The 24,717-nt window shown below is 38.9% G+C and overlaps 4 protein-coding genes and 1 long non-coding RNA gene across 12 annotated transcripts in view; 2 read left to right on the top strand and 3 right to left on the bottom strand.

Annotated features, from left to right (window-relative positions):
• Nucleotides 1-4: 4 nt before the first annotated feature.
• LOC107999516 (uncharacterized) lies at nucleotides 5-7,263 on the bottom strand. Of its 2 annotated transcripts, none has more exons than XM_017059409.3 (5): nucleotides 7,121-7,263; nucleotides 4,501-4,658; nucleotides 4,246-4,406; nucleotides 2,660-2,828; nucleotides 5-2,253 (listed from the first exon to the last, which is right to left on the bottom strand). In XM_017059409.3, the coding sequence occupies exons 1-5, from the start codon at nucleotides 7,133-7,135 to the stop codon at nucleotides 2,064-2,066; spliced, it is 693 nt and encodes a 230-aa protein (XP_016914898.1). In that variant the 5' UTR covers nucleotides 7,136-7,263; the 3' UTR covers nucleotides 5-2,063. The 2 variants fall into 2 exon arrangements, with proteins under 2 accessions (XP_016914898.1, XP_016914899.1); XM_017059410.3 differs by having other exon boundaries at nucleotides 7,039-7,181.
• Nucleotides 2,059-8,412, top strand: LOC114577742 (uncharacterized). Its single transcript, XR_003698039.2, has 3 exons — nucleotides 2,059-2,198; nucleotides 2,299-6,375; nucleotides 7,102-8,412. It is a non-coding gene; the product is annotated as an uncharacterized LOC114577742 (long non-coding RNA).
• LOC107999515 (nucleolar and coiled-body phosphoprotein 1) lies at nucleotides 7,771-11,839 on the bottom strand. 3 transcript variants are annotated; one of them, XM_017059408.3, is made up of 4 exons: nucleotides 11,697-11,839; nucleotides 9,616-11,394; nucleotides 9,462-9,548; nucleotides 7,771-8,726 (listed from the first exon to the last, which is right to left on the bottom strand). In XM_017059408.3, exons 1-4 carry the CDS (start codon nucleotides 11,796-11,798, stop codon nucleotides 8,571-8,573), a joined length of 2,124 nt encoding a protein of 707 aa, XP_016914897.1. In that variant the 5' UTR covers nucleotides 11,799-11,839; the 3' UTR covers nucleotides 7,771-8,570. The 3 variants fall into 3 exon arrangements, with proteins under 3 accessions (XP_016914897.1, XP_061936163.1, XP_061936162.1); XM_062080178.1 differs by lacking the exon at nucleotides 7,771-8,726 and adding an exon at nucleotides 8,832-9,230; XM_062080179.1 differs by lacking the exon at nucleotides 9,462-9,548 and having other exon boundaries at nucleotides 7,771-9,230.
• Nucleotides 11,840-11,891: 52 nt separating this feature from the next.
• Nucleotides 11,892-13,400, top strand: LOC107999518 (mitotic spindle assembly checkpoint protein MAD2A). Of its 2 annotated transcripts, none has more exons than XM_017059412.3 (3): nucleotides 11,892-12,382; nucleotides 12,490-12,855; nucleotides 13,047-13,400. In XM_017059412.3, exons 1-3 carry the CDS (start codon nucleotides 12,310-12,312, stop codon nucleotides 13,157-13,159), a joined length of 552 nt encoding a protein of 183 aa, XP_016914901.1. In that variant the 5' UTR covers nucleotides 11,892-12,309; the 3' UTR covers nucleotides 13,160-13,400. The 2 variants fall into 2 exon arrangements, with proteins under 2 accessions (XP_016914901.1, XP_016914900.1); XM_017059411.3 differs by having other exon boundaries at nucleotides 11,893-12,382; nucleotides 12,960-13,400.
• Nucleotides 13,401-16,009: 2,609 nt separating this feature from the next.
• The window catches only part of LOC107999483 (protein vein), a 205,590-nt gene continuing 196,882 nt past the window's right edge, over nucleotides 16,010-24,717 (bottom strand). The window contains exons 6-9 of one of the 4 annotated variants that reach the window (XR_009831357.1): nucleotides 22,405-22,479; nucleotides 21,667-22,054; nucleotides 18,456-18,678; nucleotides 16,010-17,731 (exon numbers count right to left, since the gene is read on the bottom strand). Coding sequence is in view for 1 of the 4 variants with exons in the window: in XM_062080184.1 (XP_061936168.1) it covers nucleotides 22,427-22,479 (53 nt within the window). In the remaining 3 variants the exon portion in view is untranslated. The remainder of the gene's footprint in view (nucleotides 17,732-18,455; nucleotides 18,679-21,666; nucleotides 22,055-22,404; nucleotides 22,480-24,717) is intronic. The other 3 variants (XR_009831356.1, XR_009831358.1, XM_062080184.1) reach the window with 3 other exon arrangements.

The following is a 24,717-nucleotide window of genomic DNA, read 5'->3' as shown; positions in this document are numbered from 1 at the left end:
AATCTAATAATAAATTATAAATATATACTTGCATATTACAACTATAGATACAAAAGATGACATGCGATATGAAAAAAATTGTTCGCTGTAACATTACGGCATTTCTTTATGTATCACTTTTTCCGTACGGCACTGGCACAGAACATCGACATGCGAATTCGTACTTGTATTTAATTCCCACTTATATAAAATGAATCACATAAAAAGTTATAAATAATTCTCTCCTAAACTACTATAGATATTTATGTTTCTTCTTTTTTTTGTATTAAATCATTGATAAGCAAATCATATAAAATATAGATATTAAAGAGAAAAAAAAGCATGACAATATCAATAGTAGTAGTTTCGGAAAAAATTTATAACGTTTGATGTGCTCCATCTTGTATTATGTCTAACGAACAATCGATATTTAATTTTTTTTATGACGAAATATACAAAATCGGAAGACATTTTATTCAATTGTCATTTTTTGACTTAAATATTTGAATTTTCGAATTACGATTCTATTTATAATTGCATAGGAAAATCACAAGCACCGTAGAAAACTAATACCTGGATACAAAGCAAGATAAGAGAGCTATTGATGATTAAGTAGCGCGCCATGAATGAACGATACAAGTTAGCTACTTGTAGGCGCCGTATGAATCTTGCCTATGAAATAACCAAGTGAAGTAAATCGAGGTGAAGGGTCCCGCAAAGCGGATAACGGTACTTTATACTCATCGGAATTCATGGTACGGTCCATTCGTATTGCGACTGCACGTCTATCCTGTTTGTCGGTACGATTCTAACGCGAGCTTTCAAAGTCCGGTTCTAAGAAATATAAACAGGCCAGTAGCGTGTGTCAGTAACGATTTAACTGATTCCAATATAAAAATAAGAACGATTATTTTTATTTTTTAGCATTTTATCTTCATTATTTTATACGTTTTTGTGCAATAAGAAGATATTTTTTTTTGTTTAATTAATGATATATATTGAGAAAGAAAATCAAAACTAGATTTTTCGGTCACTTTGACCGCTTTAATCGATCGATCGTTGATGTCTCATATATGATACATCAAGAAAATGAATACACGAAGAAAATGAATTCTAAAGAATTTATCTTATGATCAATAAAACAGAACGGATATTTAATGGTGATATTAAGGATTCGACGCAAATGATATAACTTTGTGATACGTTTGGAAAGAATTTCTCGCTGATACTTCTTGCGGAGCACTGTTACAAGCTATTCTATACACCTGCTTGAAACCGGCTCGTGGGCAGGTCTAGTGAACTCGATCGGATTCCGAGACCGGATTCCGCGAAACGACCGCCACTGCTCCGATTTGTTTTTTCACGTTGAAATAATTTCTTCTAACTTATTTCCTTCCTTCTTTTTCTTGTTCTTCTTCTTTTTTTTTTTTTTTTTCTTTGACTTCAAGAAAAACGACGATAAAGGAGTGGCGCCATTATTCGAACTACGAACTTATTACTGTTGTTTCTTTGAAACAATTTCTTTTTTTATAAAAAAATCAACAAAAATATAAAATAATTTATGAATAGATGAATTTTATAATCGTATTTTATAATCGATACCGATGTACGATTGAATCCCTGTTATAAATGATTGATGATAAAAAAAGAGTCTTTACTTTGACGTCTAAATTATCTATACGGTGAATTTCACGAAATATTCGAGATCGCAACGAAAGGAATCTTCAGCTTTAATAGAAAGCTACTCCTCGTGGAAATCGTGACACCTCGGACAAACTAGAGAAGCTGATCCACGGTAAAAGTTAATACCCCGTCGCGGAAGAAAGATGTACTGCATACGCAGGGAAAATTGTTCATATTCTAGATTTCTCTCGAGAAATCAATTCTCTAGCGACTTCAATACTGGTTTCAGCATCCTTTGCTAGCTTCGTCAAAGAGGTTACTAGGTTCCTCGGCGAGGTTGTTCGAGCTTCGGGTCACCTTCCACCGATTCGTCACATTCGACACGGATCTCGAGCTGTATGTCCTCCAGCGCAGAGGTGTAAAGGTGCGCTCGATGTCGATCGCTAGAGTTCGACGAACGTTTAAAAGCTTGGAACAGCCGGAGGCTCGGACATGCCGCTCGCCGAATTTCTCGGCTTGCACACGCAACCACTCTCGACCAGAACGTAATCTTGACCGGTCAAGGTCACCGGTCCAAGTGGAATCACCAGGAACAGGTATGGCACGTATGTCTGCGTGCACTCACCGTGGACTACATCGCACTCTTTTGATCTGGAACAATGCGTTAACGTTTCTATACTATGCATTATTTAACAGGAAAAGTATTAAACCGATGACGAGGAGAGGAAAAGGTGTCAAGATTAATAATTCTTGGCAGTTTACTGCTGATCTACGACACATCGTGTTTCGATAAACACACGGAAATACTGGTCCAAAACGTTTCAAAAGTAGGCTTTGTCCTGGTCAGAGTTGTCCGGCCCACTGTGCCAGATTCGAATTAATGTACTTACCAGTAGGTCTCGACGAATTTCAATTGGAAACACGTCGCATATATTCACAGATCACGAGCGAACGTGCTGCGAAAATAATGATCGAACCTCGTTTTTTAATTTGCAAACAGGAATGGTCGAGCTAATTTTAAAAGATCACGCTCAAAGATATGATGGTAAATACTCACTCGCAAACTTCGAATACAACTTGCTGCAAAAGATCAGGGAATTTTTGCACGATTGTCACAGGTTGGCCGCTGGTTAAACTGACTCCGTACATAGGTGCCGTAGTGTTGTACCTCGTTTTGCATAATCTAGCCGGTGAACCGCATGTTTCCCTCGAGGAAAATCCTCTGCCTAAAACAAAAAACACACCGACTCACGTGAAAAAGATAATTTCTCGATATTTAGAATTTATTATAATTTTTCATATTTTTAAAACATTTCGTATATTTAAAGAAATATTCAATTTCCTTGCAAAAAATCTTAGAAAAAAATCACGCAAGAATTATTTAATAAAAAAAAAAATCTGGATAACGAGCAAGGAGGAGGAGGTTCTCTCTCAAACTTGTTTACGAGATTCACGCCCTTTCTTTGGAATTCTGTCGGTTCATGTGTTCGAAACGAGTGGGTCGCCAGTGTCCCGTTATGAGCAGAACGAGCGATAACTGTATTGGCCGGATAACACGGTGCCTTATTACCGTCCTCCTGCACCAGCGAATCATTATTTAAAGGACGAATAATCGATTCCGGTAAATAGCGCTTGAACCGATGCATTTTTCGCGCGTATAGACGTTAAATCATGAAGTGACAAGCCACTGAATTTCAAGGAAAAGAATTCACCGGATAAACACCCGTGCAGCGGGTGTTGAGCTCGGTCGGAATCGGGTTTTCGTGTCATAAGAACAACTGCATAATTCAAGGCTGCAAAGTGGCGATATATCGCGCAACCGGTTGTTCCGATTTTTATATATATTTTTGTTCCGTTTTTCCAATATGCTTCCAACATTAAAGGCGACTTTGAAGATTCTTTGGAAGCTTTCTTCGTGAGACTGCGTAATCTTTACAGAGTAATGCTACAGTTTTTTTTTTTTTTTTTAGAAACTTTTCAAGCGTTCTTATCGTAGACGCAACGGTATCGTAAAGAAGTATTCACACGGCGGCGAATATAAGGGAAACGGTTTCTTTTTTATAAAAAAGCATATTCCATAGCGAATTACCAAGAACACTGCTAGCACATGAGAATACAATGTTTGCATATTACCAGACCAGAGTACAATAACCTCGTAAACCGTATGTGAACGTTTGGTAATATCCCGAAGGAGTAACTGCAATAATTATAAGTTAAGCACCAACATAATGTCTGTTGAGGGTTACTGCACGTGTGTATACGAGCGCAGTGAGTATGCAAATGAATAGTATATATACTTATATTTGGACAAAGAGAGTAGCAATTGCAAGATAAATACATCACTTATGTTCGACGCGGATGTAGGTTATAGCTATGCGTAATTATTCGTGATTCAGGTAACCGGCTCGACTACTGTTGCGCTTCGAGCAAGAGAGACAAGTTCGTCTTCCGCGTGTTTTCAACCAAGCCACGTTCTCGATTCGATCGTGATCCGTTAAATTGTTTTGCGACCGAACAGGAAACGTCATTTCCAAAACGTCGTTTCGAATTTAATCTGAATGAATCTCTCTAAAGAAATTAATTTTTCTGAATTGATCTGTTTTTCGATAGACAAACAACAATATATTGATTTTACGAACTCACCATTCCGCGAGGATTCGGCCATCGAATAATCTCCATGAGTAATTTTGTAATTGTGCAATAGCGCCTGCCTCGTTAATTCGGGATCGATCGTTCGTGCCTGATGAGATCTCGCAATTCGGCTGTTCGTCCAAAGATTCTTGTAACTTCTCGATATTGCGGCTCTGTGTGACAGTCATTCGTTTAGTCGATAACGAAATCTCGAATAAAATGAATCATTGAAATTCTAGCTGGGGAGCTTTATCGGAGGACACTTACGACGGATACTGCATGTTATTTGGACCTATACAATCAGCTGGATCCGTGAGCGCATCGCCCCATACGTATTTCAAGCCCAAATCATTTCCCTCGCATTTTTTGGCTCCGTGGGCGCACGTCGTAATAACGAGCAGAATCAGACCGAGGTACCTGGACATCTGAAATTACATCAAAAGCTATAATAATAACACACTTGATCCGGTTAAATTGAATTGCTTATCGATTCGAGAACAGTCTAACATTTCAATTCCAAAACTAGGTGATAATAATAATCGTGTGTTTCTACAAAACGAAAGCGTGGAAACGAATAGATAGTTTCACGTATCAAGAGCCGTTTTAAAAGACACGTACATTAATGAAAATTAATTAAGCCGACGAGCAACATCTCATGAATAAAACAATCACAACTGGCACTGGACTCGGATTACCAGGACCTTACTATGTGAGTGAGAACAGACTTGGAACTCGAGTTCGCACGAGGTCAAGAGCAAAATGACATTGGCTTTGGATCGTGATGCATCGTGGCCGAAAAAATTCATCGAATCATTCTTTCAGCACGCTTTCACATGCACCGATACATGTGTGATTCGTACTCACGCACACATATTTATTTTATTTAATAATTGTCTTTAAGCCTATCATTATTCTCTGCTTCTGTTCTTCGACAGAGGTTCCATTTCACGGGCTGGTCTCGAGCTTTTTCGCTTTCGAGCCTCACGAACGATGAAAATCGTCTGGACGAGAGAACGTATGCATTCGAGAATAATAATTAACGAACGCGCGTAACCAATATGAATTCATGTATGGAGTTTGGGGTTTGTAGGTTGCCAGGTTCGCATAACTTCCGCTATGTATTTCTCGTTGTCGATCAAATATGAGTGAAAGCAACGCGATAGCATGCAGCTGTTCAATTTCGAATACTTTTATTCCGAGAAACGTAAACGGTTGATCTAGTTTTTTTAACTTGTTCAATTATTATTTGACGAATTGAAATTGAATAGAATAGTCAACGCGGTATAAAATTGCGGTTTGATGTTTGCCCAAGTGATAAATTGCGCGTGGGAAAGGAAAGGAAGAAAATCATTATTGGATAGCACCCAAGGCTGGTCATTGGCCGTGACTGGTATCGCGCATCTATTTCTTCAGGATATGCTGTCCAGCATTCTTCCTGTATCACAAGAAACAACTGAATTGTATATAGTTCAGCGATAATATCGTAAAGGATGCATGTTATCTTGATCGAATCAGATGCAAATATGGGAGTATTTTTTGATTTTAGGAATTTAAATATATCTTGTTACAAACATTTAAAAAAATATATATATTAACGTAGATTTGTCTTTTGTAGCTTTTTTATGGATTAAATGATCCTATATTGATCACACGATAAAGGATATCGAATAACTATCTTAGTCAAGCTTCGATGAATTACATAACGGCAATATTGCGAAAAAGAGAAGACCGAGTTAAGAAAGACGTGAGAATCAGTTGAACTTGGAAGATCGAGGTCTTCTATGGATTTCCATTCATCATCAACAAAAACAATTATTTGTGCTGTAACTTTTCACTTTATTATTTAGAAGAATTTTTCCCAGTAGCAATCGGAGAAGTACTGTTAATATATTAAAACAGGATTAATTAAGTAGTTATCTCTGATCGTGGAAACACTCGAATCGATCGAATTGGAACGAGATTTATCTAACTGGAATTGTGAAATTGCTTTGAGAAAGATAAAATAATTATACGTAATACTGATAAATGAAACAAAATTGATGAGACGCAACGAAGAAAAAAAGTTTAGGAAAAATTATGCTTCCGGTAGTCAGGAGAAGATTCCTCGTGGACCATGAGCGTGTCATGCGGTTGGTTCTAACGGTAAAGATGAATCGTCCAAAACGCTCTTTTCTCTTCGGTCGTTCTTTTATCGAGTATACATTTACTCATCCTTGGTCTCTGTTAACGGTACAATCATTTTGGTTCTTTGTTACATGAATATATTATTATAACTGTCATAGATTTGTTACGTATTAGAATTCCTCCTCTTCCAGCCTCTACATTAACACCGTGATGATTTTCTAATCAATACCTCATTATCACTTTTAAATGTCATAACATAGAACAGGCTAAATATTAATAGAATAATGAAAAGGGACAAAAGATTGTAAAGGATTGCAATTCTATAATCAGAAGTTATCTAGGAAGAAAATCAATTCAAAATTATTATTCATTTATCCTTTTTTTTTTTAATATCAATTCATATCTTATCTTCCATTGAAAAATTTAAATTATAATTTTTTTTACTATTCCCCTCTGTTTGTAATTAAAATTTTAATTGTAAAAATATAGGAGCTTTAATTAAATTTAAAGCTATAAAGTAAAATTCAAATGTCTCTCAATTCCAGAACGTAATTACTTTATTTTTATTTTTAATATAGATTAGATATTTAATTTAGATGAGAATTAATATTTAATTTAAATGAACCATTGGTGAATCATTATGAACCGATAAGCTTTCAAATCATTAAAATTTGTACGTACCATTTTGTGATGTTACATTCAACGATTCAGTCATGAAAATGTTTTAATTAATGTCTGTTACAGTCTACAGGATGTCACTCACCATGAGGAAGACCATTTTTAACACTGTGAACTTGAATCGTTTTCTCAGTCTGTTTGACAACTATACAATTACTTATACGCGTTACATGAATTGATCGCAATGTTCTAGTAGAAGAAGGAATTGGATTAAAACGGGGGCACACGAGTTCCTTAAACACCGTTCATGTCACCACACCGGATGTCGTGGGGTCGAACACCTCCGTCCTCACAGGTGGATGTCCAGAGGTTGACTGTAGAATCGTAAGTAACCACTCTCTGTGCTCTGGTAGAGCCAAGGAAAAAGAGGGGATGAGACGAGGAATATCGGCCCCTATTCTACCTCGAAACTTTTTTTTCTTTTATTAAAGAAAAAGTTCGAAGAGAAAAAGGGTAACTAAGAACGCCCCTCTTTTTCTTTTATATTTCATCAAAGTTTCTATCTAGTGTTTGCATGTTTATCGGAATTATTATTTTTTATACAAAAAGATTATAATCATTTATGAATTAAAAATATTAGCATAATATTTACGGAGAATTAAAATAATAATATAATAAACATAAATATTTTGTATCAAGATAATTATTTCGTGATAATATTGGATAATATAATATTGTATGATAAGGTATATCTTTTTTTAAAAGAACAATGATGAGAATTCAACAAATACTCAATTACGTGTTGATATTTTTTTTTTTTTATTTAAATTCATTGCCAATTAGATTTATCGAATTGTTTGCGTATAAATTAATTATAAAATTTCTTTGAATATTAGCTGTTATACATATAAACATTAGTTTGCAAATTGTATTTTATAATTTGAATTTTTAATCAGAGTTCATTATGATTGTGAACGATTTGACATTATTATCGCAAGTTCTTATTATTAATTATAAAAAAAGCAATGTCAAAACACATTTCTATTGAAAACTGAACACCGTTGAAAATGTATCTTCAGAAAATTTTTTCCCGATACACTTGATAAGTAAAGCTAGGATTTTTTTAAGCAACATCTTTTACAAGTTTTAATTAGCAAATTTAAATGATATCTATCAAATTTCCTATGAATTCTAGGAAGGATAATTTATGAAATATGTTACATATTGCAATAGACAACATTCATTAATTTTTAATTCAAAAGCTAGTCAGTATCGAAGTATCTTTCATAAATTATACTCCTCATATTAAAATAAGTGGTAGAGATTTTCGTCAAATATATTTAATTTGCAGTCTTATAGATACTAATTATTAAAAAAGAACTACGTGAAAATAACTTATGTAATAATAAAATGAATAAAATTTATATTCTATGATTGTAACATAGCGTTAATGTGTGTTTTCAAAGATATTAACAAAGTGTCTTATTAAGGAAAACTTAAACAGTCCTAATATTCTTCTATCTGTTCACTTAACTAAATATACGAGTTACTAATGTTAAAACATGTTCATTTATATTTTACAATATAATGTTTATTCAATCGTCAAACTTAATAGAATTGACGCTAGTATCTATTTGACCGCCGCGGTAGCTACCACGTTTTTTCTTCGTCTTTTCGTGACGAAATGACTTTCCTCTCGTGTATTTGAGGTCTTGATTCGCTTTTTCTCCCCAAGAACCACGAGCACCTTTCTGTTGAAAAAAAAAAGAAAAAAAAATTATATTTTTAGTTATTATAATAACGTTTACTTGAATATTTGATTACTCTAAACTAACTACCCCTCACCTTTATATATATTTTTATCATCATCAATCGTCAAACGTTATTTTTTTATTTTGTACCGGCGTACTACCAAATGATCTTTTTTTGTCAAAATTGCCTTTACCCCCTCTAAATCCACCGCGACCACCTCTATCATTATTACCCCATGATTTTCTAAATCCGTCGGACTTGCCTCCTTCGTTGTCATTCCCCCTATCGTTCCCACCCCATGATCTTCTGTTATCGAAACCACCCCTAAAATTTCCTCGACCACCTTTAAAACCACTTCTACCTCCTTTATCACCGCGTCCACCCCTGTCTTTATCACCGCCACGACCTCCCTTAAATTCACCACGACCGAAACTACCTTTGCCTCCACCAAATCCACCCCTTCCACCATGTTTCTTAAAACCACCCTCTTCCTGATTGTCCTCCTAAAACAAAAGGGAAACTCAGGTCAATCGCCGTTTTCTATATATATATTCATTTGTAAACATTTGATCAACTATTTTTATCTCTATCTTTTTAAAATTTCTATGAAAAAGAAAAAAAAAAGAAAAATAGAAAAATTAAAAAAGGAGTTGGTGAATGCACGGAAACATGGTCTCAAGCTTTATATAAAACGGCGAGTGATCTGTGCTTTTCAGATGTTTCCAAGCATTTACCTTTGCCTCAAAAGAATTGTTTGCCAATTTGGGATCCAATTCTACCTCATCGTCCTTTACACGACGAAATGGAGTATTTTTTGGTTGCTAAACATACAATTTCATAAATAAAAAAAAATTTTTTAAATAAATATATTAAATATGATATAATTACCTTGTCATTATTAAAACTATTGTTTGCCTTTACAAAATTACTATAGTTATTTTTTTGAGCTTTTACTGGAGGTTTTTCTATATCCTCATCATCTTTTTCTTGTTCTATTTCTTTATGTTTCCTTTTTTCAGCTTTAGGTGTTTTTTGTGATTTTTCTCCTGTATCTTGTTTAATTTCTGTTGTTTTTGATTTTGAAATAGGCATTGCTTTTGGTTTTTCCTCTTCTGATGAATCTGAATCAGAATCTTCACTGGATGATTCCTTTTTAGTATCAGTTTTCGTAATTGTTTTTGTAGGTACTGGTATTTTGATAGGTACTGGTTTTTCATCTTCAGATTCAGATGAATCTTCAGAACTAGACTCATCTTTCTTTCCTATTGATTTTGTTGTTGATTTTGTAATTGATTTTTCATTTTCATCGGAATCATCAGAATCTTCACTAGAAGATTCTGTTTTCTTAATTACAGTATTAGCTGGTGTTATTTTAGCAGAAACAGGTTTTTTGGTTGGTGATTCTTCTTCTTCACTGCTATCTTCACTAGAAGAAGATTCTTCGTTCTTAATAGACACTTTTTTTGGTGTTACTGGTGCTACTGAAGCAGCAACTTTTTTGGCTGGTGGTTCTTCTTCGCTGCTATCTTCACTTGAAGACTCTTCTTGCTTAGCTGGAACATTTTTTGTGATGAATGAAAATGGTGCTACTGGTTGGACCTTTTTAACTTGTGGTTCTTCTTCACTACTGTCTTCACTAGAAGACTCTTCCTTTTTAGATGGACTTTTACTGGCAACTGATTGAAGAATGTTAGTTTTTTTAGCTTCTTCTTCACTGCTTTCTTCACTAGATGATGATTCTTCTTTAGTCACTGTTACCATTGATTTAGTAACTAAACCTTTATTTTGTTTTCCAACTTTTATTGCTTCTTTCTTTTGTTGAACATTTTTTTCTTGTTTTTTCTTTTCTTGATTAGATTTAATACCTGATGTCTTTGCAACAGTTGTTTTTTCTGATGAATCATCAGAATCATCATTTGATGATTCCTGTGGTTTAGTAATATTGGCAGGTTTTATAATTGATTTAGTTTTGATTGGTAATTGTGGTTTAGCACTTTCTTCTTCTGACGAATCATCAGAATCATCACTGGAAGATTCTTCCTTTTTCGCTGTTGATTTTGTTGGTGGAATAGGCGTTGCTTTTTTTAATACTGGTTTAACTGGACTTTCATCTTCATTTTCACTACTATCTTCACTTGAAGATTCCTTTTGATTGGTTCCAATCTTTGCCTTAGATGTTATAATTGATTTTGTATTTGTTTTTGCGGTTATGTTTGCTTTAGATTCTTCTTCACTTTCCGAATCAGAATCATCTGAAGATTTTTGCTCTTTAGATATTTTAGGTGTTGATACTGCTTTAGGTTGTGTTTTTGGTGTCTCTTCTTCCTCCTCTGAAGAACTTTCATCTGTACTTTCTTTTTTCTTTACAGGTGATGCTTTAGATGTTTTAACAGCAGTTTTAGCTTTTGTAACTACTTTGAGTGCTTTTTCATTTTCGCTGGAGGTATCTTCTGAAGAAGATTCATTTTTTTTATTATTTATTACAGCATTAACTGTAGTTTTACCATTTATTTGAGAAATTTTTTTTGGCGTTTCTTCCTCACTTTCTGAACTTGTATCTGAACTGCTGTCTTTAGCTTGTGCTTTTACATTTAATTTTTTCTGAGATGTTTTTTGATAATGTTGATATACATCTAGAATTGTTGGTGCACCTTTTGGTAATGTGGGCTAAAAAGAAAATAAATGATCGTAAATGAAGGTCGTATTATTTTTATAATTAAATTAATTATTATCTATAATATTTCGCATAAGAAACATATGTTTAAAAGTATTAAATAACATTTATCTAGAAAATAAAGAGAATAAATAGACAATTTTATTTTAATATAAATTTGAAATATAAAATAACGAATATAAGTGCCCACGTGGTATGGCTAAATGGCGGTACTTCTGGTACCGCATGGATATTAACATCTTGAAAATCGATCAACTACTGTATATATATATACAAAAGTTTCTTATAACCTTACCGCTTTCGTTTTCTTTTGAAAAACCTTTGCCAGTGACGCGTCTTTTTTCAATAAATAATCATATACAAGGGCAGAGACACTCAGTTCTTCAGTGGATGCCATGATGGACGCGTGAAAAGAGCTTGAAAGTTAACCGCAATTGGATGCACGATAATCACACACGTTCTCCATTCTTATATGTATGGCGCTACAATCGAACGCGAATTACGTTGATTGAAGATGGCGTTATTCCTGTATGGTAACATGTTAGTTGTGGAACACATATGATATGACGTAATTCTCGATTGGTGATAAGTTTAATAATTTTTATATATTAATTAAATAGTTAAATATTTATAATTTATTTATAATTATATATATTTTTAAAATTCTCAATTGATTTCCTTTAATTATGTTATATTTTTTCTGTAATCGATATTATTTTTAAAATTGTACGTCAAATCATAGTTTATTTTATGAACGTTTCTTTTCTGATTGGTGAAATATCGGTCAGTAGGTAGTGCATTGGATATTTTCAAATGATAAACCGCCTTTCTTGTAACCTACAAAACTGTTAGATTTTGAACAGAAATTTAGGTTATTCATTGTATTTTGTGTTAGATCTTTAAAAATTATGACAGAAACTCAGCAAAAAACAAAATGTATTACGTTGAAAGGTTCAGCAGAGTTGGTTAAAGAATATCTTCGTAAGTTGATCTTATTTTTTATATTCTTTTAAAATATTTTTGCCGATCATTGCTTAAAATTTTATTGAATGGATTATTATTATAATATATTGTATTTTTTGTTGCAGTTTATGGAGTAAACAGTATTTTATATCAAAGAGGTATTTATCCACCAGAAACGTTTGAACATGCTGAACATTTTGGTTTATTCGTTTTAATGTCGACGGATGAAAAGATCAAAGGATTTTTAAATACTGTTCTTGGTCAGATTCAAGAATGGCTTATTCAACGAAAAGTACAAAAGATAACACTTGTTATAACAAATGTAAATACCAAAGAAGTTTTAGAGAAATGGGATTTCAAAGTGGATTACGAAGGTCAGACTTCTAATAGCACTTCTAATGACAATACGAACAATAGCTTTCCGGAAGTGGGTACAAAGGATGTAAAAACTATACAAAAGGAGATTCGTGAAGTCATACGTCAAATCACAGGTAACTTATTGCATTCAATTCAGATTCATTTAAGATTTTTTATTAAAACGTTTCTACATTAATAAAATATTACAATCCGTTTTGTTGGTTCTTTTATATTTCAGGTACTGTAAGTTTTCTTCCATTATTAGATTGTTTATGCTCATTTGATATTTTGACTTATACCGTACCTGACTGTGGTATTCCTAAAGAATGGGACGAAACACAACCAGTATTTATTGCGAACAGTCAAGAAGTACAGTTAAGATCATTTTCAACTTCTCTCCATAAGATGGATACCATAGTTAGCTATAAGAATGTTTAGGTATTATATATTTTTTCTTGATAATTGAAATGTACATATAAACATATGTTCATTTTATCTTTTTAGCTATAACTAATATTAAGACTGTTATTTAAATTTCTTATTTTATACAAATAATTATAACTTATAAGCAATCATGTTCTTCTTAAGGATTTGAATATTTGTTCGAACATGCATATGTATGAATATTATCTATGAAGAGTTTTTTATATGAATATATATTTTGATATAATTGTGATAATTTTATAAGCATATTCACTTTGTAGGATATTCCAATTCTCCTCAGAGGATCCTAGTTTCCTAGTCATATACTTTTATGATTATATATTTATATCTGTTCATTTAATCGTGATTAATTTAATTTACTCGTGATTAGGGAAAGAAAATATTGACAAGAATCTTGGCAGATTTTATTAAAACATAATTGACTATTACACTTAACACAGGAATTATATTATTTTACTTGGCAAAGCATGAAAGATACGACTAGAATAAAATATTTTTCGTGTTTGACGTTCGTCATATACCAAATCGCAAGTAACATCGTTAGCATTACATAAATATTTTTAAGTGTACGAATGCTCCAAATTTATCGAATTCTTCATTCTGTTTTTTTTCTTTTTTTTTTTTTTTTTTTTTAATATCGTAATTTATCATTAAATAATATTACATGAATATCGAAACAAAATCTCGAAATAGATAAATGCGGAATGAAAATACCTTAGGAGCACGTACACGTTGACTAGGCATATTTCGTTAGGTATAATTGCGGCGGATTTGAATCATTTTGTCTTTAAATGAAATTCAATATAAATCTTGTGCCTTAAGTAAATTTTTTCTTTTCGGTATTTTATTTTATTTCGCGATGTCAAATAATTGGTATTTGGTCATAACATTCTCGTTTTCGGTACCTATTGTAACCGATCTCTTCGATCGAAATCGAAGATCATGTTAGGAAACATCAACAGCGGCTTATGCTTCGTTAATATCTGCAGCGTTCGTTTTTCCCTTACAACAATTTTGCTATTAACTCGTTAGTATTTCGTGCTGCTAGAGTTAGCCATACGATCCATAGTGCACTTCGTTCGCTATTAGACAATAGCGGAACGTAATCGTTTCCCGTCACGAGTCGTAACAAAACGAATCGTTTGATCGGCCTCCATTTTCAAAACTAACATTACTTAACTTTCGAGAACAAGGCAAGCTTGCGTTCACGCGCTTCACACTTATGATCACGTCCGATCATTTTGAGGGCGGACGGCACGTTCGTAATAATCTTTAACGCGCAAGCTCTTACGCTCTTAAATCTCGCCTAGACTAGATTTGCTTCGGTTTCTCTGGTTAGTTTTACACACTGCAAAAGCTGCTGGAAATACGTTGAAATTTTATAAACATTCTAATCCGGCTGATCCGCTGTGACTGTAAAAATCTGAACAATGATCAAAAATTCTTTTATTATCTTCTAAATTGTAATTTGTCCTTTTTCTATTTAATTTATTACGGTCATCTCGGGATACTAGAAGACTGGGAAATTGACAGGTTCGTTTCGTCACGAAAAAGTAGGCACAGCACCGCGGATCAGAACGAGTTTCATGTTTCTATATAACATTACGCGATAATTTCTCTCGAGTGTCGTAAAAACGCGTCTCCTAGTAAAAACATTGAAAAATAAATAACGTGAAATAATATACAATATTTTACAGTAGCGCTTAATATTATCTGTGAGTGAGAGGGTTGATTCCCGCGGATCGTTAAGCCGATTTTCCTTCGACTTGCGTATAAAAGAGAAAATCAAACTTTCCGGAAATAGATTGGTCGCATTTTCCATAGTTCGATGCGATCCTGGCACAGGATGATCTCGTTACGGGGCTAACGTTAATGATCGACTCTATAGGTAATTAACTATGAACGTGGTTGGTACAATCGTTCGCACGCGATCACTGTTCCGCGGCCCTGTTTCATTCGCTCGACAAAATCGACGCGTTCACTTCTCAGCCCTCAGTGAATATTGCGCGACGCTATGCACATCTCGCGTTCTTTTTTATACACCTCTACTTAAGTTTATCTTGGACTAATCGCTATATTCGATTTACGATCGTTTTATGCGTAAAATATCATAAAATACATTTTTCTTTTGTGTTCGCTATGATTAGACCCGTCGTTCCGTTCCACTGCTGGATTACGTCGAGTCGAGTAACTTTAATATTACGTTATGCTTATTCTCTTTGATTTTTTTTTTCTCTCTCTCTATTTTAGTAACGATCGACTGAAAAGAAATTAGGATTTTTCAATCATGATATACACCATACTTGGTCAAAACGATTCGAAACGAGGGATTAGTTTGGGGATGGGATCTCGGCAATAGACGGAACGGCGCGCCATCGATGACTTACGATGACTTTCATATAAATCGTTCGATAGGTACGAGCGACGAAATGAATTTGTAACGAAAAAGCACGGCGGCACTAGTAAGCTTGCACGGACATCATACGCTGCCACGATTTTCTTCTCTTCGCAAAGGTTTTTTTTTTTTTTTTTTTTGATATATTGCTAGAAATGGCAAAAGTAGTTTCCTCTTCTCTCGCGGAAGAACGCTGGAACACTGTTCGCTCGTTCGTTCGACAACTATTTATACGTAATCCTTTATAGCTCTAAAAATGTAAAAATCAAGCGTGCGTGTGTTCCCCGATCGATAGAAACGCGAAAGATAATTTAAGCCCGATGTCCAAGTTTCGCCCAATTTTAACACAAATGTTTTTTTTATTGCAGAAGCGTCTGGAGAAACGTTTTACAGCCCCGTTGGCCTCCTTCTTCCTCTTCTTCCTCTTCCTCTTTTCCTTCTTCTTCTTCTTTTTCTTCTTAACGAGTAGCTCGGCCGTCGTTGTCGTCCCGTTCGCCTTTATTATCAACGCGCTTGTGTTTTCCACCCTTACCTTCTTGGCCATTCTCCGTCGGCGATCGTTTCGCCGAGGCCAATCGAGGCCGATATTACGATTCGACGACGGTGCACCGAAAATGCAATTACTCGGCCGATGTCGAGGCCGTAACAATTCTTACGGCGATGCTTGCCGCGAACTTTCCGTTAATTAAACTGCCGCCTGATTTCTTCAACCTTGGCTCGAAGCAACCACCACCCTTGTCGCGGAGAGACCGAAGTGGAGCCGCAAACGACTCCGTCGACCAATTTCCCACCCGGTTCGACGATTTTCCTTAAAAAACCTGCCCCCCCCGTAGAACGGAACGTATGGATCTGGAGTTCGACGTCTCGATCGATCGGCGCACTTGGACGCGTGCGCGCACACACACGCTGCTCAAAGGGAATACAAGGAATACTTTGTACAAGAATACGCGTCCTGGACGCGTCTGAACAGTACGAACTGTCGCTCGAAAATCGAGGAGCGTCTTTTTTTCACGATTGATTTCGCTCCGGATTTGGAACACCTGGTCGTTCCTCGAGGCAGTTGTTCCCGCCGTACAAATTAATCGCAGCTCGGCTCGATGAGCTTGATTTAATCTTGCAAACGTTGGAAGAAAATTTCTAGACAGATCTTCACGTTGAACAAACAAATACGACGAGGTAAAGTTTTCGAAATTCGTTGAACTTAAGCGCGTCAATTACGCCCCTGCCTCGAAGACTGTTAAGTCGCCTCGTGGAAAGACTCGTTGATCCCGGAAATCCTATTACAAGATCCTGGGATCGGCCGTGTCCTGCCTTTCTTTCCTTTGCAATCCCGTAAAACGAAATCGTCGCGTCCACGTGGTGTTCTAACGATCCGCACGTGCTTGCGGATAAGGTTTACGACGTCTTCCCTGCTCTTCTCTTCCCCTCTCCAATTCTCTCTTTACCTGCCGCGTTCTTTTACCCCCGCCGATATAAATCTCCCCGGCGAGACGACGAGACGTTCGAAAAAGAAAGGAAAACACGGATTTGCGACTCGCTTTCAAGAAAGATTACGCAGGGATTCTAATGTATATGAAAACGTCGGAAGATGACGCCCCCTTCCTCTCCCCACTCTTGGATGGGAATGGAAACGAACGAGGGAGGAAAATCGATACTTTTGCGATTTCCACGTTGCGAATTTCAAGTTTTAATTTTCGATACGCGTAAATGATTGACGAGCGAGGGATGGGGAGGGGGATCCCGGGAGAGAAAATTAAACTTGTTGGAACAGACCGCGCGAACACGGCCGAAAAAACATATCTCCGTAAATGCAGTTTACACTCATGGGACTTAAATTTGATTTGGCCACGATAGTTTTGTCGGTGGCGTTAGTTCGCGCGGCCAACGTTTATCACGTTTCTCGCATTTTCGGCCGGGTATTCGAGCGAAAGAGAGGGATTCGAAGAGAAAAAGAGACGGCCGGAGATTTCTATCTCTTGTTTTTTTCTTTTTTCTTTTTTCGAACGTCGAATCCAACTGCGATTCCTTTTTTTCTTTTTTCTTTCTTTCTTTTTTTTTCCTTTCCATCCGTGAACATGATGTTTGCATTCGATGGTCCACCCTCTTCTGTTCTTCCGAGATCCTCCTTCGTTCGCTTGCTCTCGGACGATGTCGAGCCACTCGACGATGTTCTGAAACGAGAAAAGAAGTTTCGTTCGATTAAACGGGGAGGGGAGAAAATTTGGCGATATTGTTTTGATTTGATTGAACGAGTTTCCATTTAGAAAAGCTGAACCGAAGTCTCGAAGAAATTAGCGGTTTTAAGACGTGATCTTGCCACGCCTGCGGCAAGTCAATCAAATATTCAACAGATGTACAAATATACAAACGAAACTACAACAGAATATGCGAATCAACGGGCGTTGATTCATTCATCCTCCCGCAAGAATTGCCTCCGGCAATTTCTGAACGAAACGGAACACGAAAGACATCTTCTTGTTCTGCGTCCGAAATTTCCTTCTTCTCCGTTGACTCGTCCCGCGATTATGTTATTCTCTCACCTTTTCCCTTCGTGCCTGTGGATCAACGCATCGTCAGAACGATTCTTCTTCCTTCGTTCACCCTATTTCGTATCCCCCATAGATCATTTCGATGCCGTTCCACCCTTCGTGGATGTTCGATATAACAGTTCTCTCTCTCTCCCTCTCTCTATTTCTCCTCGACAAACAAGCTGCTTAAAGCGCCTAATGGAATCGATTCAACAAAATTCTAATTCTCCTCTCTGTTAAACCGATTACCGTCGAGAGGGTTGCGCTTCGAATTCGATCGGTTGCATCTTACTGTGTTACGTTTAACGAGAAGAAGAAGAAGAAGAAAAGAGAGAGAGAGAGAAAGAGAGAAAAGAAGGATTCTTACCCCGTTCGGTACGATCAAGAGGAGGATATCGACGCTGGCGAGGACGTAGAGCTTGGTTTAAGTGTCAGTGAAGGGGTTCCGGAATGGTCAACCGGAAAAGTACGCTCCCCGCGGTGAATTCGAGCAGGCTAGTTGACGGTGTCGAGCTATCGACGACGATCCAGGATGCGGGATGCGCGTGGATGACGTTGGTCGGCGAATCGCTTCATCTTCTGGGGCTCTCCTGTGGCAGCAAGTGGCCGTAGAAATTATTGGCGTATGTCCTCGAAAAGCGGACTCGAATGGCGATTCCGATCCCATCTCGCCCGGTCTACTTTCCGGCCTAATTAGTCCGCCTCTATTAAGTTTATCTGGGGGCATCAAGGGTCGCCAAGTTCCTCGGGGAACTAACGTCTAACGATGGAAAGTTGGGTGAACGAGGAGGAAGATAACTCTGGATTCTAAGTAAGCGAATGATTAAGCCGGAACAACCGTATGCTTGGATCGCAAGCTTCCGTTCAATCTTTGAGAGTTAAATAACAATTACTACTCGGTTTCCAAGGATTCTCTACAATGGCAATTCGTAAGACTTTGACCGTCGCTGAATCCTTCTTGAATTCTCCGTTCTCCCCAAGATATATACGTATATAAAAGCGGAATACCGAGAGATAGAGTTTAATGGATACGTACGCGGACTAATAGGAATGGATACGGTTAGATTTCGATCGAGTGTATACATATTCGGTATTATTATGTATGTTGGGGAGGGTTTCGCGTTAACAGTCGTTACGAACAAGCGGAATCGGTAATAGATACGAGCGGCAAATTTGTTTTTGCCCGGCTGGGGAGGGCCGATAATGGTCTTTGTTTCTAATTAGCATGGGCCATTAGATTTATCTATGAACACGTTAAAGTCGGCCAGTCTCGTTCTTGTTGCGGTTGCCAACGAAACCATTTCACGGTTTACCGATGTGTTCCCGCGCAATTATCGGGGCTCCGCATTCGCGTATTAATACGCGATTACACTCGGGCGACGATTAAAAAATAATTGCCGCTCCCGTTCAACGTGCTCGCGGCCACCAAATGAAAATGGGAAATTTAATTTTTATCTCGCGTTCGCTACGAAGGACGCTCGTTACAATTTGTTCCCGTAATTGATTTCGATCGTCACACAGAATGGCCGAGGCGTGAAACGTGCCTTTATCCACCATTAACAAATTTCCCGGCAAAGTCTCTTCTCTCCCCCTCCCCCTCCTTTCGGCTTTTCCCGAGTAATTTTAATTGTCGTCGATCCTTTGCCCTTGTGAAACGTATTATTCTTCCCTCTCTTGGGCGCAAGCTCCGCGATTAACGAGTTTCTCCACGCTCTAAGATAATACGCGCGCTTATCTCGGATAAGGATTCGGATAATTCGGAAATGTTGCCCCATAGACGACGACGAGGGGAGGGGAGGGGGGTGGAGGATCACTTTTGAAACCGTAGCCAAGTTGGCCAGGCGTTACCACGCGTCGAATAGTTTGCAAGTCCATTATGGCCGCGGTGTTGTTAAGGACGCGAGCGTTGCACACGTTGCACCACCGAGTACGTATACGTAAATCTCCACGAACTTTCGATATTGCGCATCGAAGACGCGGTTTACCGAAAAGCCTCGTCTCATCTCGTTCGCGATTATCCTCATTCCCCGTTTATTTCGTATATTTTCCAATCTCTTTTATCTTAAAAACGAAATACAATTTCCGGGCTAAGTGAGTTCCGCTACGATTTTAACGGATTAAATTATTCTGATTGAATAAATGTGCAAAGTAAACCTTTTCGAGCTCATTTTTAAACATGGAGAATTTAGCAGCGATTTCTTTGGACGATCGTTGCAAATCTCTCTCATTCTCCCCATTTTTCTTTATTTCCTTTCATTTCCTCTCTCCCTCCCTTCCCCTCCCCCCTCCCCTTCCCCCTCCCTCCCCTTTTTCGCGAAGCGTTCGAGCTCGCCGCGTTTCGAGAGTTCGCGTTTTTTTTTTCTTTTTTTTTCCTTTCTTTTTTTTTCTTTTTCTTTTTTTTTTTTTTCGTACCAGCTTTTTCCCCCGATGTAAAGGTTGCCGCGAGTTAGCAAAGAGCTCTGGCGGAGATATCGCGGAGCTCATATCCCTGGGCACTCTTTTCGCTGCGTTTCTCCTCCCCGCCCCTTTCCCGCTTTTCACCGGCGTTCCTTCTCGCAAAACGACTATTCCTCTGCGCGCGCTCTCTCCACTACAGCGCTATCTAAGGACTCGAGGGAAACTTGACTGCATATTACATTGGCTCCCGCGTTTATTAATCTACGAATTACTTTTTTCCAAGTTGCAGAAACGAATAATCGATGATACAGAGAGACGGGGGGGGGGGAGGCGGGGGAAGGATAAAACGATCATATCGATCGTTCGAGGATCGGTATATCCAGCTTTAATCCGTTCTCGGTGGTACAACGGAATTAGCGATCGATTAGCGATGGATTGAAAAAAAAAAAAAATACAATACGATATCTATATTTCGTGCCCGCCCTTTTGATATAGTAATTAATTTTTGGGACGAGGGGGGGGAAAATCCGAGAGAGATTGTGCAAAATTGGAAATTGCACCCTTTTCCAACCATCGAAATTTCATCATTTCCGCGCGCCAAGTTGAATATTTGACGTGGTGGAGCCGAATTTATTAATAATTTTACTTAAATTATTATCGATCGTCGAATTCAATTCATATTTCGCCTCTCTTTTAATTCGTCGAGTACGCACTCGGTTTGATTCTCTTTTGCGCGTTTCGAGAGGCAGTTTTTAGCAAAATAAAATCGATTTCCCTAGAACAATATATCTATCATACGTGTTCGTATTAGCTTTCGAATATTATATATCGTTATTAAAAAAAATATATATATCCACGATGATACGGATGTTCAATTTTAAAAAGTCTATTTTGGTTAATTGTAAACGATGTCGACGCGCTTTTTAAGGGAACTGAACTGAACCAAAAAAGGGGGGGAAAAAAACGAAAAAAGAAAAAGAAGAAAAACGCGAAGAAACGGATAAAATACAGATATTCAAGATTTCTCAGCGAAATGAAAGGAGGCGTGAACAATGGCGAGGAAATCCGGAACGTGTATAAACATCGTAAACGTGACATCCTTTAGAATCCAAGTACCGATAGTCTTGCATAATTTCTCTAAATACCAGTGAACAACCGAGGACGCGGCGTTACGAACTTACCTCTGAGAATCGACGGCGTGGCCAGATGCTCGTTGCAGTCTCGAAACGAGGCAACGACGAACTGGGGAAGGAGGAGGAGGGGGAGGAGTAGGAGGAGGGTTCGAAAGATGCAGGAAACGAAGCGGGAAAGTGGGAAACGTTGGAGGTGCGAGTGAAGCGAGGCGAGACGAAGAAAAGGAGGAGGAGGAGGAGGAGGAAAAAGGTCGCGGAAGCTCGAGGAGACGTTTGGTCGGGTGGTCGGGGAATGGAGATGTCGCGCGGAAACTTGGAGAGCCCGAGGAGAGTGGAGAAGACGAGGACGCGTATGTAGGAACCTGAATGGATATCGGGGTGGGGTGTGGGTGAGGCTACAACAAAACAAAACACGATGAATGTCCCGATGTGCAAGCTGCAAGCACAACAATGTCAGGAAGATCGATGGTTAGTCTTTGTCGAAGTGGCGATCACCTGCGAATTACCTGGATAGATGGATTCGATAACGCCCTCGTCCCCGATAAATTTGCCGCGGCGACGTTTAATATTCCGAATAATATACCGGTTCTTTGTCACCGGAAGCGCCCCCGCGCGTTTCGCCGCTCTATCCAGATGATTCGATGGTATATTCGACGAGAGATTAGTAGAGTTATGAAAGATCGGCGAAACGACTGTACAGCGGCCAATAATTGTTTTCTTCCTTATACGGTTAGCGAAGATCGTTAAGCGTTAGCATACAAGTGAGACTGTTAATCGTTAATTTACCTTGACAGTGCCGCTAGATGCGCTAGAAGCGGGCGAGCGTCACGTCCTCGGCGAACGAAGAGAATTTATCCATATCTTGAGTTAGCGAGCAGGAAAGAAACACGATTCTCCATTAATTTCTCTCGTGTAAATGGTTAACGGGCGAGACTTCGCCGATTCGTCGTTCCTTCGATTCAGAATCATGCCCGACCGAGGGGAAGGGGAAATTATCGATCGTTCGAAATTCAATTTATTATTGAAACAAGGATTGTGAATCGAACGAAGGAATTGGAGAAGCCGGTATAATGTATACGTGTATACGGTGTAATGTACAACACATACGTATATCAGATATATATATATGTACGTGTGTGTGTGTGTGAAACGAGAAAACGCGAACGCGCGAGGAATTGGTGTGGGAAAGAGTGCGCGTGCATTTTTGAAAGCGGGAGTGGTCCGGCCTCGTACTACACCGGCGGTCGTCTTACGGGCTCTTCAGGGCTTTCGGTCGACCCCTCGAGAAGAGCGAGCACGAGAAGAGCTAGCACACGGGGTCGAGAAACGGTCATAGTTCTATTTCCGTCTCTCGTGAATCATTCTCGCTTCACCTATCTCTCTTAATGCCGCTTATAACGCCGTTATATGGTCCGATGAAAGGTGCTGCTGATTCCTGATAGGGACTGATTCCTCGAGGATAATTTTCGCGGCGAGGCCGCTTTCGAGAAGCCGCGTTTTTTTCGCGGAGAGGGGGGAGGGGGGAAGAAAAGAAAAACGTCGCCGCTCGATCCAACGTGGTGGTTTTTCTTTTTCTTTTTTTCCCTTCCTTTCTTTTTCTTTTCACCGAGAGGCAGAACGATCCCGAGGAATTTCGAGAGATTTTCGATCCCGTATTCGGGACGCGACGCTCTCTGTCCCCTGTCCTCTGTCCTCTTCCCCCTCTTCCCCCGGTCAGTAGTCGTAACGACGGGAATTTGACCAACGAGAATTGCTGGTAAACGCCCCATTGCCAGACTCATAAAGCAATAAATTTCTTCACGGTAAAGTTGCTACAACTCTCGGGAATCGCTTTAACGACGCGTACCGATGTCAAAGTCCGCGTTAAAACTTAACAGCTTCGAGCTTCGAGTCCGATCGACAAAGTGCACCGACCAACGTCGGTCCAAACGTTGATCCGTGGATCTCTCTTATCCCCCCCCCCCCTCGTCCCTTCCCCCTCCCGGCAAACGCCGCCACTCGGCGAAAGGTAATTTCGATCCCGCAAATCCCGATCCAACGATCAATTAGCCGCGTGCTCGTTGAGGATCGAGCGGTACCAGGCGCGCGCAGCGGCGAGTATCGAGGCTCGTGGGCCGATTCAGGCCGCGATTTCGACTCGATTGGAAGAATTAGGAAACGGCGGGCGTGTTTCGCGGCTGAGAATCCGCAGATCCAAGATCGAGATCGAGTCGGAGTAGGACTGTCGGTAGGATCGGAACGGGTGTGTATCGGATCGGATCGGTAACGCGGGATCCGAGTGCATAACGGAACGATAGCCTCGCCACGGTAATGCGCATCAGACTACATTTCACGGTTGATCGAGGCCCGGCCTGGCGCCATAGACAATTTCCCAAAGGGTTCCAGACCGATATAATGGGGTGGCCAAGGCATATACCGTAACTCTATCGTATTACCGTTGACCCGGGTAACCGGCAAGCTTCTCCTACTCCACCCAGGACGCCGGCTTCTCGGTTCTCTCGGGGTGAATTCGTCAATGGTTTGATTAAGCTGCAAGGATCAATTTTCAAATTGTATCTCGCGGCACGTACGCCGATCGTGCCTCGCCACCTTTTCCTCCTCTTTCGATCTCCTTCTTTTCTCAGGGCCAAGCTTACCCCTTGCTTCTCTCCCTTTTCCACGATCTCTCTTCTCCCTTTTGACGTCGCGTTGCGTCTCGATCGAGATACTTTTTCATCCTCTTCTCCTTTAAGAAGTCTCGTCGATTCGACGGAACCGAGTCGAGGAGGAACGAAGCGAGTGCATAGGACGCGACGGATGGACGACGCGACGGTCGGTGTCGCGTCCAGTCGGATGGCTACGATCCGCCGAATGTTGTCGCAGTCGTTAACAGTTTAATGGTTCGGCCAACGTCGTAACACGGATTCACAGGCGAACTGTGATGGCTCGTTCGCTCTTGTAAACAGCTCTGCGTATGATACGGTGAACGGCGATGAGCGAGAAAATCGTGAGACCGCGTATCTATGAATTCCCGTAAGCCACAACCTCCTTATAACCCGTGTGCCATCCTCTTCCCTCCCCCTCAGACATATGTCCTTATACAGCTCCGTGAGCTTTAAT

This window comes from Apis cerana, linkage group LG10 (assembly GCF_029169275.1).
Source record: "Apis cerana isolate GH-2021 linkage group LG10, AcerK_1.0, whole genome shotgun sequence".
In the NCBI taxonomy this organism is placed as follows: domain Eukaryota; kingdom Metazoa; phylum Arthropoda; class Insecta; order Hymenoptera; family Apidae; genus Apis; species Apis cerana.
The sequence above is the reverse complement of the archived record's forward strand: the minus strand, read 5'-3'. Positions and strand labels throughout refer to the sequence as shown.